At 45.6% G+C, this 16,264-nt stretch overlaps 2 protein-coding genes across 2 annotated transcripts; both read left to right on the forward strand.

The window, feature by feature from the left end:
- The first annotated feature begins 736 nt into the window (after positions 1 to 736).
- LOC130835957 (putative neuroblastoma breakpoint family member 5) lies at positions 737 to 3,777 on the forward strand. Its single transcript, XM_057707927.1, has 4 exons — positions 737 to 914; positions 2,118 to 2,194; positions 2,929 to 3,127; positions 3,695 to 3,777. The coding sequence occupies exons 1-4, from the start codon at positions 737 to 739 to the stop codon at positions 3,775 to 3,777; spliced, it is 537 nt and encodes a 178-aa protein (XP_057563910.1).
- Positions 3,778 to 5,238: 1,461 nt separating this feature from the next.
- Positions 5,239 to 14,554, forward strand: LOC130836014 (neuroblastoma breakpoint family member 6-like protein). Its single transcript, XM_057708015.1, is given in 5 exon segments — positions 5,239 to 5,416; positions 7,214 to 7,316; positions 9,207 to 9,442; positions 13,427 to 13,478; positions 14,341 to 14,554. Coding segments are annotated over 5 exon segments (783 nt in total).
- Positions 14,555 to 16,264: the final 1,710 nt, after the last annotated feature.

The following is a 16,264-nucleotide window of genomic DNA, read 5'->3' on the forward strand; positions in this document are numbered from 1 at the left end:
TATGCATTCACATAGCATTATACTCTGCTTTTTGTCCTACAGATTTCAGGATATAGACGAAACTGGAGAAGACCCAGTGAAGAACTTCGTGACAGTCTCAAAGTTTGACATCTCTCACTTGTGGAAAAACCTTAAGATCCATGTAAAGAGAAGGTGGGATGGCTTCATGACAGCCCTATGGAAATTAAGACTTGTTGGCAAACTATTTCTCTCATGAATTTTTTTATGCACAGAAGAATGAACAGGGAGAACTCAGCTTAGATATGTTTTGGAAGGAGACAGGTAAGTGGTATCAGGACATGTGTGGACAACTGAAGAGTGGCTGCTGAGGGGTTGGGTGCTATCCGGGGTGACCTTCACAGGACCCCAGGCAGCCTTGTGTATCAGCATGGCCAAGGCAACTGGAAGGCAGGGGCCCCCAAGATTCCGTGACCCGCCCCCACCTACCAGTTCTGTTATTGCAACTCCAGATGGTTACCTGGCACACTGGGTCCCCTTCCGTCACTCCTGTCTGAGTCTGAGCTACAGGCAGTACCTCTGGCTCTGAGCTCTGGCATCTTGAACCCTATTTTTGCAGTTGTGAACCCTCCGTTGCTCCCAACAGTAAGTTAAGAACGCCGGTTTTTGTCATCCCTCAGTCCTGAGTAAACCTATGTGATTTCACCTGATTTTAATCCAACATGTTTGGCTTTCTTTTCCCCAGCCCCTGGCTCTATCCCTTCTACCACACATCACCATGGCAGTATCTCTTGGCCCTTTATCTGATCCGAGGGCAGAACTTACACTGACGGAAATCAACCTGGAGCTTCAGTTGCAGCTGGCAAAGAACAAGCAGGACTTCCGAGACCTCACAGAGAAATTCCTTGTATTCCAAGCAACTGCCTACTCCCTGGCCAACCAGCTGCAGAAATACAGTAAGTCCTAGGGGTCATGGTCACCAAAGTGATGAATGATCACTCTCTTCCCTCCAAGAAACTAAACTCTCTAGACTTTATCTCCTATTTCCTTTGTCATTTTGAATTTCATTCTGACCACAATCCAGGAAAGGTAGAAGTGGCTGTTTTACCCTCAGTTGCCTGAGGATGGGAAAACTGAGGCTCAAAGAGTGTAGTCCCTTTTCCAAGTTTGTGGTGCGTTGTAGGGTGAGAATCGAGTTAAAATTCTAGACATTGATTCCTGATGCAGTCACAGAACTGCCTGTTTCTCTCAGCAACAAACTAAAGTGTGTCAACTGGAATCTTTTCTGTGCTGTATCTGATCCTGCATCACTGTTGGCTAAACATCTGGCACTAATGAACTGCATCAGTCCCAGCTCCCCTGAGGTCCCTCTGGCAAAGCCCCGTGCTTGTTACACTGGGGTCACGTGGTGGTTACACACTGGGGAAAGCAGAGGATCGTATCTGCTTTAAAGGAGCTTAAGGGTGAGGTTGCTCCTCACTGAAACTGTGGGCTACTTGTTTGAGTTGTAATGAATAATGAAGAAATTCTGTCAAAGCTCTGAAAATAGTGCCTGTCACAGTGTAAGCACAGTACATTCACACTATACTATTTCTAATAACAAAAGCTTTCATAGTGTTTGGGCACATTTTTTCTAGGTCCTTATACTTTCGCGTATTCTATTTCACACAAGTGTATCCAGGTGAGTTTTTACTCAAAGGTAAAAACCTTTGAGACACTTGTTCATTAGTAAATCCCAGCAGAAGGGAACCATCAGGCCTATAGTTGCATGGACCCCATCAGGGGTCTTCCCGACCACACAGCAATCGCCACCTCATGGCCCTGTTCCGCGTGTCACCCAAGAGGCTGCAGGTCTTGGTAAAGTGGCCCAGGATTCAGAGGCAGTCTCAGGGGATGTGAATTCTGACTTTGCCAAATGCCAGTTCATCTTGTCTAGTTACTTTCTGGGCCTTGGAGCTTCTCTTTCCTCAGTTCTCAAACAAGAAGTAACCGAAGGCCACGCAGTTGGGAGGCTGAGGGATCAGATGTGGAGATCGCTGCATAGAGCCTGGTATTGGAGTTACATCTGCCCCTGGGGTGGACCCTGCCTCCTCCCTTGAAGGCCGTGACCACAGCAGCAGGTCCAGCTTTCCCCTGAGGCAGCGTCTCTCTTTCCTCAGAGTGTGAAGCCTGTAAGGACATCATTGAATCCGTGCTGGGGGAGAAGCTGTCGTTTGAGGCGCTGAGGCTGGCAGAGAAGCTGGCAGAGAAGCCAACGCTCGATGAGAGGCTGAGGTAAGGAGGGCAGAGATGTGCGTGGCAGGCACATGGGCACAATATTTATCAACCAGGTGGAGGACACCAGCTGGTGAATTATGGACTCTGATTTTATTCAGGGCTTCAGTTACTCTGCTTTGACAAACACTATTGACTTGAAATCACGTATCATGCATGAAATTCACCAAATTCAAGTGAACAAGTCAACTCAGTGGCATTTGGTACCTTCACAATGTTGTTCAATCAGTACCTCATTGACCTTTAAATCACAATGTCCTCCTGACTGACTACAGCTTGTCATCCTTTTTTGACCCTGTTATTCTCTTGTTCTTTCCAACTCACACCTGCTGTACCTGTCCACGCTATATGTGGCTGTGTGTCATCCACTGTACCATGCCCTCTGTCTATTTTTATATGGAAATGGGCATGGCTGAGTGAGGAAATGAAGAGACATCTTCATGTAGGTTTAGAAAGACCCTAGGTTTTGTTTACAGAACAAGATGAATGGGCAATCTTATAGGAGCACGCCCTGTCTCAGGGGAGTCCTTTGTTGTCCCTCTTTCTCTTTGGCACAGGCTGGCCACCAGATATGGGCCACAATGCTGCTTCGATGGCTCCTTGAGGATGTTCTCACAGGAATCCCTCGCAGTCATCATGCAACTCTTTGCATTTTAAAATTATCTTCTGTCCCACCTTAGGACGTGTGATATCCTAATTCGAAGTCAGGCGCGAGAGCTGACCCAGTTACGGCAGACATTACGGGAAGGGAAAGATGACTCTGTTCTACTCAAGCAGCACCTCAAGGACCTCCTCACCCACAATGACCTTGACAACCACCAGGGGCAGGGCTTCCGAGAGCAGCTGACTGAGGGACATAGGCTGGCAGAGCGCCTTGCCCGCAAGCTCAGCCCAGGTAAGGGGCCCACAGAACCTGATAGCACTGAGCTACTCACAAGAGACTCCACACCTCGACTAGGATGTGGTTTTCTTTTTTCTCAGCTTTCCTGTTTCATGGCCCATTTGGGGCTCTGATAAGAGCAGGACTGGCTGAGTGGGAGGACGGGGATAAAAGTTTTAAATTTTTCTAGTGGAAAGGTGACTTTATTTTTTTTTTTGCGGTAGGATGGGGAGCAGAATTCCAGTGTTTATTATCATACATATATATATATATTTCATGTGTATACACAGATAGTTTTCTCTCTTAGAAGTATTAAAAAATTGATCAACCTTCAATCTATAAAAAATACCTACTCTACATGATAGAAAAATCTCTCCTCCAAGTTTACACTGATTTACACCCAAGGCTTCCCCCAAAATGTACAATACGAGGCAACATCTTAAATCTTAGCGTAGAAGGTGGGCCACATGGAGAGTGGAGGGACACTGGGCCACACACACTCATGTATGCACATGCGTGCGCACACACACACACCCCCCTCACATATGCGCTCACACACAGCAGCGGCTCGCCTATGTGCAGGGTCGTGGCCCACCTGGGAGCACCCGGAGGCTCCTGGCCAGTGCTCAGGCTCGGGGAGCAGCCCCAACAGCTCCTGTGGGTGACGCTGCTGCTTCTGGCAGTGCAGGCGCTGGGCAGGGGCTTCCTTGAAGGAGCCTCCAAGCCACCAGGAAGGCCTTGATCTGTGTACTTGGGAGAGCCTGTCCTGCCCAGCCTCCTGCAAAGTGCACCTTGTGGAGGCATGACGACTTCTAAAGACCTCAAACTCCCAGAGGAAACTGGTTCCAGATGTATGGACTCCTCGGGGCAGCGGAGATCCGCATAGGGAGGAGAGGATACATGCCTGCCTGCACCCCAGGGTCAGAGGGGGACAGCGACACCCACCCAGTGCAGACAGCATGTTCTACACCGTGACACTCAAGTCACAGGGGGGTCAGCGTCCCAGGGTTGCTGCAGCGAGGGGCTGGCTGTGAGCACAGCCCTGTGGCCTAGAGGCCCCTGAGCCTGAAGCTGGACCCAAGGGGCCCCTTCAGGTTGGGTGTCAGGAAAGGTGACTTTATGACAGCCCTTTTGACAATGAAAGAATTTGGGAAAATATTGATTCCTTGATGTTTTCTACATTTGCAGGAGTAAGCAATACAAAATAGGCTTAAATTTTATTTATTTATTTTTAAATTTATTTATTTATTTTACTTTTTGTTTATGGGTTTCATTGGGTCTTGGTACTGCATGCGGGCTTTCTCTAGTTGCGGAGAGTTGGGGGGCAGCTACTCTTCATTGCAGTGCACGGGCTTCTTATTGTCGTGGCTTAGATTGTTGCAGAGCACAGACTCAAGGCACATGGGCTTCAGTAGTTGTGGCATGTGGGCTCAATAGTTGTGGCTCACGGGCACAGGCTCAGTAGTTATGGCGCATGGGTTAGTTGCTCCGGGGCATGTGGGAATCTTCCTGGACCAGGGCTCGAACCCGTGTCACCTGCATTGACAGGCAGATTCTTAACCATTGCACCACCAGGGAAGACCCAGCTTAAGTTTTAGAAAGAGATAGGTCTGTGGTATCAGTACAAGGGTACACAAATAGTGATAGTAGCTGCTGAGGGGGTGTCCCCATAACTGGTGACCTTTAGAACAGACCAAGTGACCTTGAGTATCAGTATGGCCTAGGCAGCTGGAAGACAGGGGCTCCCAAGATTCCATGACACCCCCACCTTCCAGTTCTCTTATTGCGACTCCACATAGTTACCTGGCATGCTGGGTCCTCCCTCGGGCACTCTCGTCAGAGCCTGACCTCTGACCTTTGGCATCTTGTGCCTTATTTCTGTGGTTAAGAATGCTCAGAGTTGTGGAATGCTGACAAAGTCTGGCCCAAAAGTAAGTAATAAATTATATCTGCATTCTTTACGTCTGTTTAAATACATTTTTTCACTTAATGAAACCTTATTAAGGCATAATTTACATACTATAAAACTCACCCAATACAATTGTATGTTTTGTTTTTAATTTATTATTTGTTTGGGTTTCTTCTCCCCAGGTTCTGGCTCTACTTCTTCCACCACAAGCTTCAGCATGGCAGTACCTCTCACCACTTTCTCTGGTCCAAGGACAGAAATGAGCATCCTGGAAACCAACCAGTACTTGCGCTCCCAGCTGGAAAAAAGCAAACAGGACTTTCGAGACCTCACAGAGAAATTCCTCATGTCCCAAGCTACTGCTTACTCGCTGGCCAACCAGCTGCAGAAATACAGTAGGTCGTATGGGGTCACAGTCACCAAAGTGATAAAGGATTGTCCATGTTCCCCCAAGAAACTAAATACCCTCCCGACTTCATTCTTTTCTGTCCTTCATCAAAGTATTAAATCTCATCCTTACTATACTCCCAGAAAGGTGGAAGTGGGTAGTTCACGATCACTTTGCAGAGGATGGAAACACTGAGGCACAAAGGAGTCAGGTTTGAGTGAGAGTGTAGGGAGGAATAGAGGCTAAGATTGTGGTTCAGGCACTAAACTTTCTTTTCTGTCTCGGGAACCTGTGTCAGATCCTTGCTGGCTTAAACATCTCAGGATTTAATTCAACCTTTTACGAGCACCCATTTGCAAAGCACAGTGCTAGCTGCACTGGAGGAGAAAGAAGTGATAGGAGACCCCATGTGCCATAAAGGAACTTAAAGCTCTCTGATCCCAACTGAGCCACAGATATCTGGAGATGAAAACATCAGTAGCATCCAGAGAGGGGAGGGGTGGGGCTGTAGTGACTGAGGAACACGTGAGGGCACGAGAGGGACAGGGATGTAAGGGGAGGATTCTTACCAAGACTGGAGTTGAGTTTGCTTTCAGATTTCCACCATTATATTTCAATAGACCAATGGGGGATAAAACTTGCTATCCAACTTACTGACATGGACCAAAAAGTAAAAATTAAAGCCTACGTATCAAAATAAAAGGTACTTTAGGGTATTGAAATGTAAGGGTTTTTTTTTTTTTCTTAAAACATCATTTATTATAATCATAATAGAGCTTTTTCAAACTGGAGAAGAAGAAATACATCATCCAACATCTTCGTGTAAAGGTACTACAGTGCCGTGATTAAGAGGCTGGACTCTGGCAGAAGACTTGCTGGCTTCAAACCCAAGTTGTTTATCTTCTCTGTGCCTCAGTTTCCTCATCTGTAATGGTAATAGGAATAGTATCTACCTTGTCAGGTAGTGGTGATGATTACAAGATGATAGCTCTCGAAAATCTACTGGAGAGACTTCCCTGGTGGTCCAGAGAAGTCCCGGCAGGAGGCCCGTGTTAGATCCCTGGTCAGGAAACTAGATCCCTGGGGCACAACTGAAGATCCCACAGGTGGCAACGAAGATCCTGCGTGCCACAACTAAGACCCGGCCTAGCCAAAATAATTAATTATTAGTTAATTAATTAATTAATTTTAAATAGAAAGAAAGAAAAGAAAATCCACTAGAACAGGGCCTTGGCAAACAGTGTGTATTAGTTCTGCCTCCAACATAGCACAACACCTGTTAGCATTTAAGCATATGTCTTTCAGACTTTTTTTCCCTTTATACACATTTTTACACAGGTGTATCCAGATACACTTTTAAATCTTTGAATTACTGGGGGATTGCTGAAACTCTCAATGCGGGAGAACTGTCAGCCCCACAGTCCTTGGAGCCTTAGTCAAAACACACAGGAAATTCCTAGTTCATGCCCCAGGTTAATATTCTACTTAAGAGGCTACAAGCCTTGGTAAAGTGGCTCAAGATTTGGAGTCAGAACTCAGGCTATGTGAATTCTGACTTTGCTTCATTCCAGTTGAATCATCTTGAGAAAGTTATTTTACAAGCCTATGAGTTTCTCTTTCCTCAGCTCTAACATGGGAAGGAACCAAATGCCAAGTAGCTGGGAGGCTGAGGAATGAGATGTGGGAATCCCTGCATACAGCCTGGTCCATCTGCCCCTGGGGTGGACCCTGTCTCCTTCCTTGAAGGCAGTGACTACAGCAGCCTGTCCAGCTCTGCCCTGAGGCAGCATCTCTGTTTTCCCAGAATGTGAAGAGTACAAAGACCTCATTGAATCCGTGCTGCACAAGGAAGTGCCCTTTGAGGAGGGGGAGCTGGCAGAGAAGATGAGACTGGCTGCAAGGCTTGGGTAAGGAGGAAGCCGTGTGGCAAAGTGTGTGAAATGGGGAAGCCCAAGCCAGTAGAATAAAGAGCAAATTTGTGCAAGGAGCAGGGCAGAAATGTACAGGGCAGGCACAGAGCTAGACAAAGACCGCCTGCGGGGCTCTGGGAACTGAATGGTGGACTAGCTAGGCCTCTGGACTCTCCCTTAAGTACTCAGTGAATAAAATGGAGACACATGCCTGGGTTGGAATGCTGGCAACGTGGCTTCTAGCTGCATGACCTTGGGCAAATGTCCTCAAATTTTCAGCATCTCAGTTACCTCAGCGATCTCAGCTGTAAAATGGGAATACCAGGGGTGTCTCCCTCTGGGGGTTGTGAAGATTAAATGCATGAGGACCCGTGGTTAGAACCATCTCACACACATGTGACGCTCTCAACAAGTGTTTGCTGTAACCATTAACCTTGTTCTTACTTTGTATGGGTGTGGTGATTGTCATGTTTTCTTAATATTAGGTTTGGGTTTTACGGTAGAGCACAGACGATGGCAAAGTGTTGCTAGGTCACATCTGGAAAGTAGGCTGTAAACAACAATGCAGCTGCTTTAGTTACGCAGTCCCGACTCAGGCATCCATGCTGGCACAGGAGTCCTGACCCTGCGAGGGGCTTCTTGATGGTGGCTGACCCAGGTTATGCTGCCTCAGGCCTGGGGCTCTGTCAGACTAGGCCCCTGGGGTGGTGGCGGCCTGGGGACTGGGAGGACCTCTGCTCTTGACAGGCTGGGTCTTGGCCATGGCTGGCAAGCAGACACTCCTAACTGCTCGCTTTCGCAAGTGCCTTTCATGATGATAACATTTCTCCTCCCCAACGTTGACTTTTTTTCCCAACTATCAGACTATGTGGAGTGTTAACTTGTAGGGCCATTGGGTAGAGAGATAACTGAGCAGCTGTTGCCTCGAAAGTGAATTATTAATTTGCTGAGGACCAGCGTTGCCCATCCTTACAGAGTGTCAGCTGTAGGGTAGATTGTGGCATTCAAGGTTAAAATGAAATCTGAGAAGCTCAAGTGTGTAACACCTTCTAAATCAGAGATGCTTGATTGAAGGAGGTCTAGGTCTGGAGCCTCTGTTTCTCTCTGGTCTCTGCCTTCACCTCCTCTGATACGTCATAGGAACTCTGAAAAAGACATTTTGAAAGACAATACGTCGGAGATCACTTAGTAGTGAAGAGATTCAGGCATTAGATGGGATAGATGACTAGCAATGTCTAGTCTAGCATTAGGATTACGTGGTTCTAAGTATTAACTGATTGCCTACTTGGGTGTGTACGCTCTATTGTGTACTATAAGTTGGGTAATGCGGCACTGTCTCTAGCCTCACAGAGCTCACGTTCTAGATTGGAATCTATGAAATACATTTGTACAATAATTAGAAAACTGTGAAATCCCACATAGACTGATGTAAGTATTGCTCAGAACTTTATTTACTCTCAAGTGCCTCCTTACTAAATAAGGCTTATCTTCATGTCATTCCAAGGAATGCTTTTCATCTTGAACTTCTCACTGATTTTTCTTTTCATCCTTTCAATAAATACCAGAGGTACCTGTCCAACACTTCTGTACCTGCCTTCCCCACCAACACATAATTCTGGATGATGATGCAGATGACATTAATATGGGTGTGGGCTGAACTGAGGAACTGGAAGGGCTTCTTTTTAAAGCAAAGTTAATAAAACAGAAAGAAACAAACACAATGCGATTTCCTCATCCCCTCTGTCACAGGCAAGTCACACAACCTGTGCAAGAATTCCACACAGGGAATTCCTTATGACTAACCTAAGACATATCTCTGCTGAACTTCCCATAAACGTATCATTCACACCATTCACTTTTACATTTTACTTTTCTTTCCCACTTTAGGAGATATGATCCTCTAATTCAGGCTCAGGCCCAAGAACTGACCCGCTTACGACAGAAGATACAAGAAGGGACAGGTGTCTGTTATCTTTTCATGCAGCATGCAAAGAACACAGTCAAGACTTTTGAGAGTCTTCTCAGGAGCACTGACGTTACCTACTACCAAAGACAGAGATTCTGTGAGCTACTGGCCTAAGGAAGCCAGCTGGCAGAGACACTTGCCAGCAAACTCGCCCCCGGTAAGTTGGCTTACAGGGTTGGAGGACCCTTAGCTCCTCCCAGGGTCCTAGCATCACATCAGACTCCATGCCTCCATGACTCTAAGAGTGACTTTTTAGCCAGATGTCCTGCTGTTCTGTGCTGGTCTCAGCCAAAGGAGAGTAGTGCTACCAGCTAGAAAAACCTGAGGGTCCTCCCCCGGGCCTGAAGTGAGGCCCCCAGACATTTCCCCTTTTGGAGCCAATATTGTGGCTGGATCCGCCCTTGTGGTTCTTATTATGATTGCAAGACACACCTCAGCAACAACCATCGAGGAACTTTGAAAACCATGAGGTGTATTCCTCACACTTCCTGCAGGGGTGCATGGTTCCCAGGGCCACAGTGAGGTCAGGGGTAGAGAGGAGGACAGCACAAGCCTGTGGTTCTGCCTAATTTGGGTCGAGGGTGGGGTACCTAGGGTCTCGTGGGTTCACTCTTTATTGGTGAACTTAAAACAGATGAGGGGGAATTAAAGAGCAGGAAAAAAAAACAAGTGGTCAAACACCAGTTGTCTAAATCAACCAGGGATCTCTAAAACAAGAGAAACTTGAGAGGCGGGGCAGCCCGCCTCCTCATCTAGTCCTGTGTGTCCATGGGAGTCTTCGAGATAGCTCTTTGAGGTGGATGTCTCAGGAATCAGTAATAAGATCAGGCACTCGGGTTACAATTTTGAAAGAAGAGGACTGTCAGGTGCTTACACTCCACCTGCTGTTCACCTCACATTCTGGGGACCAGGACAATGTCCGGACTGGCTGGGGGGGAGTCCAGTGGAGGAAACACGGGGCTGGAGGCCGCATTGTTACAACTGCCTCCTTCATGCCAGGCTTTTGGAGCAGGAGGCAGCAGCCATCCAATGATTTTGATTTTTAAGGATAATTGATATACAGTAAAATGACCCATTGTAGTATCAGTTCTATGAGTTTTGAAAAATGCATACAGTGCAAAAGCACCTCCATGATCAAGATATAGGACAGGTCCATCTCTCCTAAATTTCACTTCTGCCTCTTTGTAGTCAACCATTTTCCCCAAACCCTGTCCCTGGCAACAATTGGCTCTGTTTTCTGTCCCTTTAGATTTTTCATCTCCACAATGTATCAGTAGTTTGTTCCTTTTTTATTTCTGAGTGCTATTCCATCAAAGAGATGTAGGCTTGTTGTTTACCCCTTCATCCCCTGAAGGACATTTGGATTGCTTTCAGTTTGGGGCAATTATGAATAATAGCTGTGAAGATGGACATACAGATTTTTGTGTGAAAATACATTTTCATTTCACTTCACTCGGGTGAGTATCTAGGAGTAGGATTGCTGGGTCGTATGGTGAGTGTAGGTTTAACTTACAAGAAACTGCTGAAGTGTTTTCCAGTGTGACTCTACCACTTCCCATTCCCCGTAGCAATGAATCAGAATTCCAGCTGTTCCCCAGTACCAGCTCTTGATATTTTCAGGTTGTTGTTCTTTTGCTTTTTGTCCTTTAAGACGTGTGTGGTTGCCTATCATTGTGGTTTTAATCTGCATTTGCCCAGTGACTGGTGATTTTGAGGATCTTTGCATATGCCTATTGGCCATCCGCACAGCTTTAGAAAAGTGAGTGTTCACCCACTTTGTCCCTTTTAAAGTTGTGTTGTTTTCTTATTATTGATTCGTGAGAGTTCTTTATATTTCTGGATCCAAGCCCTTTGTCAGATAGTTGATTTGTCAATATTTTCTCCCAGTATGTGGCTTGTCTTTTCATTCTCTTAACCCTCTTTCAGAGAGAAGAATTTCTTAATTGTGATGAAGTCCAGCCTATGGAGCATCATTTTGTAGTTTTATCTAAGAACTCTTTGCCTAAAACAAGGTTTCTGCCTTTCTATATAGATTTTACAATCAGCTTTTGGAGTAGGAGGCAGCAGCCATCCAATCATTTTTGGTTTTTAAGGATAATCGATACACAGTAAAATGACCCATTTTAGTATCAGTTCTATGAGCTTTGAAAAATGCATACGATGTCATTATGTATAAAAATCCTGTTGGGATTTTGAGTGGCATTGCTTTACGTCTATGAAAAGTTTGAGGAGAATTGACATTTTTAATAATATTGAGTTTTCTAATTAATGATCATATTGACTTTCATCAGGTTGAGCTAGTTTTTGTTTCTTTTACTTATTCATATTTCAATGAACAAACATACTTTATTTTATTGTTTTATGATGGCTGACAACAGGGAAGAAACTATGTCTCCTAACACAAACATGAGCAGGCATGGTCCAGCTAAACAAAGCTTCCAACTTATTTAAGGAAGTTCCTCTTTGTTCCTTATTTGCTGAGAGTTTTGTTTTGAATGTATGTTGAGTTCTGTCAAATGCTTTTTGTTCATCTATTGAGATAATTACAGTATGTGTTTTTATTTTGTTGAGTACTTTAGATTGTACTCTGAACATTTTGAATATTATATTATGAGACACTAGGTCCTGTTAAAGTCCTCTGGAAATTACTTCTTAGCAGGCAATCAACCCCTTCTAGATTTAGACTACAAGTTTTGTCTCACCTTCTATGGGCAATAGTTCCAATGTTAGTTTAGTGTTCAGGGTCTTCGTTGTGTTGTTTGGGTCAGTTCTGCAAGTATGTCACTAAGTTTTGTCTGCACTAGCTGGTGATTTATATGGTAATTCTGCTCTCTGATCCTTTGCCATGATTCCTTGGATCTGTTTCACACATGTTCAGTTTGGGGATGAGCCCTGGGACTTCTGACAGTTTGGAGACAGTTTTCCAGCCTCTCTCCTCTCTGGCATTTCTTCCCTGCTTTGTGGCTCCCACAGGTCCTTTTCCCAAGTCCCTCTGTTCAGAAAGGTTGGGTTCTCCCAGTTATTTCTCCTGTCACACTCTCCTGCTGTTCCACATGACTGGGACTACTTTAAGAGCAAGGAGGCAAGAAAATTGAGAAAGAAAAAAAAGGAGGGGACACTCTTCACACTTTTCAGACAAGAGGTCCCTTTTGGACTAAAGAGCTAGATTTTCATTTGTGGTTAAGGTCCCTGCTCAGCTGCCTCGACAATAGAGTTCTGCAACTGAGCTGGTCTCTGGGCAGGGTCAGGAGAGAAAAAAAAAAAAAGAGAGAGAGAGAGAGAGGGAAGTGGAAAAGAAGGGAAGATTCTCTTTATACTCATTAGTATGCAGAAGCTCCTTGGTCCAGTCATTGGTTTGGAACAAGTGGTTTCTCCTAAAGTATTTGCTCCTCCGAGGCTGTTACAATGTCTATGTGAGCATTAATGGAACTCACAACCATGGTCCATCAACTGAGCTTGTTGGGGAAACGAAGGTTACAGCTGAAGAAGCACAGAAGGCAGCTGTGCAGCTTTCCTGTGTGCTGAGGAACAGGACATTTTAAACTTTTTGCCTTGACACCATAACAGACATCATGGTGATGATTCACCTCACCAGCAACATACTAGTCGGTGTTAATCATGAAAGCCTGCCAGGCTACTCCTCTAAAGACACAATGTGGGACTTCCTCCGTGGCTCAGTGGTTAAGAATCCACCTGCCAATGCAGGGGACATGGGTTTGAGCCCTGCTCCAGAAAGATCCCACATGCCTTGGAGCAACTAAGCCCGTGTGCCACAACTACTGAGCCCGTGTTCCCCAACTGCTGAAGCCCACGTGCCTAGAGCCTATGCTGGACAATAAAAGAAGCCACCGCAATGAGGAGCCCGTGCACCACAATGAAGAGTAGTCCCCACTTGTCGCAACTAGAGAAAGCCTGTGTGCAGCAACGAAGACCCAACACAACTAATAAACAAATTAAATATATATATGTATATATATATATATATATAAAGACACAACCTGAGCCCTCCTGGAATAATTCTCCCAGAGCACTATGAACAACCATGCAGAGTATTATGGCTGTGGTCAGATGGGCCCTTGTATTTGCAAAGCATGAAATGGGACCTGATCAATTTCCCACCAGTTCTGTTTTTGGTTCACAGGAAATCATCATGGTAGGAAGGATGAAGATGGGCAGAAGGCACTGGCACCCAAGTAACTCTGAGTAATGAAAGGGCTGAGAATCTAGTGGTAAAATCTAGAGAGGATTCCAGATGCAAGAGACCCAGAGGCCAAAGGTCCCAGATCCAGGAGAAACCAGAAACTGCTGATTGTACCTATTTCATTCATTCATCATACAGTGATATGTCCTTTTAATGCATGTTATCTGTTCTCTTTGCAGTTCTTGTATTAGTTACCATTTCTTAGTAATTCCTCAAGTTTTTGTTAACTAGAGTCAGTCTGACCTAAAGATAAACCAGCCAGAGATCCCTGGTTTCTATGTTCTAAGAACCTGCATGGTTAAAACTAAAGTGAGTTGCCTATGTTGTTTCTGCACAGTTGTTCAGAGATATATTGACAGATGTTTCATAGCCAGAAATATCTTGAAAAATAAAATCAATCATATCAAATATTGACAGCGAGAGAGAGAGAGATCTAAAAGCTGCATGAGCCCTAGGAGGTTACATTGCCTCAGGAGCCAGTATTCAATGGACCCCTTCATATACTATTAGAGAAATTTTGTCCACCATATGTTAAAGCCAGTATTATAGGTCTCTGTGTGTCCTGTGTGTCAGAGTGTATTTGAGAGGCGTCGCTGAGTCTGCCTCCTCTTCCACATTATGAGGTCAGTACACTGAACACCTGCTGCTCTGTCTCCTACCCCGGCTCTAGGCACATTACAACACCAGTCAGAAGTGGATTGTTATGCTTTCTCTCTGAGGCGTCTTTGGCTTCTGATGCCTCTTCCATGAGCCCTAGATCTGGACCAGCTGTGAGGCTGTGGTTTCAGGTTGCCTTAGTTTAATCTCCTGACTTGCCTGTCCCCCACCCTCCCTCCTCTCCATCCCCCACCCAGGCTCCGCAGGGGGATCCAGGAGGAAGAAGTGAATGAAGTCCTGGAGGACTCACTAGATGAAAAGTATCTGACTCATTCCAGTCACCTTGACTCCCACCATCCTCCCAGCAGCAATGCCTTTGTGTGTGATGTGCAGGAAGCCAGCTCTGCTGTGGATGTAGCCAGCGAGTACTCCCAATATAAACAGGATAACCCCCAACAACCAGAAGACTGAGTAATAAAGCTCTGGTAGCTTTTACATGCTCACCACTTCTGTCTAGGCTGATTGAGATCATGTCTGCAGGCAGACCTTAAAAACTAACCAAGAAAAAATGATTAGGCTGAACACAGTTCTGGGACCAAGTTTTAAGTACCAGTCCCTGGTGGGTCCAGTCATTTGCATTGTTCCTGGTCCACACCTCACCTCCGTCCCTCTGGCCCCCACTGGCACATGTAAGCTAAGGAACCCCAAGCAAACCAGAGTGCAGAGACTGAAGAGATCATGGCAAACTCTCTGCCACCCTTCAACACAAGTCCAGAATGTGTCTAATAAACTTCCTTCTTTAAGATGAAGCATCTTAAAGGCAGAAATAGAGACACAGATGTAGAGAACAAACATATGGACACCAAGCGGGGAAAGCGGGGAGGGTTGGGGGGGAATGAATTGGGAGATTGGGATTGCCATATATACATTACTAATAAGAAAAAAAATACCAAATTGTGCACTCTAAAAAAAAAAAAAGATGAAGCATCTCAGCTCTTCTGAAATGTTCTTGCTAATTATACTTCTGGAACAGTGTCCCTTAGGCTTTCCTAGCTCTCAAAGATTATTGGCATATTTGAGGTCCACTTATCATGGTTCCTGGGTTCAGGGAACAGTGTCCACCCTCAGGTGCTTGTCTCCCCCTAAGGTTCCATCTTAGTGCTAGAATATCAGGTGATATCCCTAAGACCAAAGCTCTGATCTTTGCAACCCTTGGGTAAATGGCTAGGGTTCCCATTCTTTTTGTTTGTTTGTGGGTATAGTCTCAGTGCAGTATTCTAATCTAAACCTGCAACCAGCATATCTACTAGAGAAATGGCTGGATCGAGCAGCAATGCCACTAACATGCCCCTTTCCAAAAAACCCACCCAGACTAGCCAGGGAAGCTCCTCCATGAGTAAGAGCCCCTGGGCTGGCAGACTCATTGGTGTGCATGCAGATTAAGACCTCAACTTTCATCTCCTTTCCCCTACTTGAATGACTTTCCTTTGGGGATAAAAGCTTGGATGGTTAGAGGACAATGTGTTTTGTATCTCTTCTAGGCAATTAATTTGCTCTTAATTTGCTCGCTGTTAACTGAGTTTTTCATAATGATGTAAACCACATCAGGTTTTGGCTTTTTGCCTACAATGGGTGTAAGTACGTGCCTTTTGTTATTCAGTCCATTCCCTTACAAAGGCATCTTCATTCCTGCTTCCCATTTCACCCTGAGGTGCAGAGGGAGGTCTTTGCCATCTCTTAAAGATGTTCAGTCATAAATCAGGTGGGAGAGGTATTTAGTAGAGAGGAATACCTTCCTAGTACCCTCAGAGTCATACCGAAGAGGGGGCCACTCCTTTCCCAGTGCTAGACAAGCCCTACTCAGAGGCCTGCAGTATTTTCCCACCTTATGTCAACCTCCCTTAGACTTCCCAGATCCTTGTGTAGGTGGTGGCCCGGTGAAGTGAGCTTGGCCCTGGGCCGCGCTTTGTTTGAAAGCCTAAGGGCTCTTAAAGGAAGCTACCTGGGGTCCGCTGTTGAGTAGATGATGTTGGCAGAAGACTGGTGAAAGGTAGGGGTCTTGCTGGGAGGCCCCAGCCATCCCCCTGCTGATAAGGATTCCCCAGCCTCTACCTCATTGCACGTCTTGGGGGAATGGCTGCCATAGATGAGACCCAGAACCTGTGCCAGCACCTGAAGGAA

This window comes from Hippopotamus amphibius, chromosome 1 (assembly GCF_030028045.1).
Source record: "Hippopotamus amphibius kiboko isolate mHipAmp2 chromosome 1, mHipAmp2.hap2, whole genome shotgun sequence".
NCBI classification, from domain to species: domain Eukaryota; kingdom Metazoa; phylum Chordata; class Mammalia; order Artiodactyla; family Hippopotamidae; genus Hippopotamus; species Hippopotamus amphibius.

Excerpts from the sequence above, each read along its gene's own strand:
- LOC130835957 (XM_057707927.1), top strand. The coding sequence starts at position 737 with ATGGCAGTATCTCTTGGCCCTTTATCTGATCCGAGGGCAGAACTTACA. Across the intron at positions 915-2,117 it reads CAACCAGCTGCAGAAATACA|AGTGTGAAGCCTGTAAGGAC; the intron begins GTAAGTCCTAGG and ends CTCTTTCCTCAG. Across the intron at positions 3,128-3,694 it reads TGCCCGCAAGCTCAGCCCAG|GGTCGTGGCCCACCTGGGAG; the intron begins GTAAGGGGCCCA and ends GCCTATGTGCAG.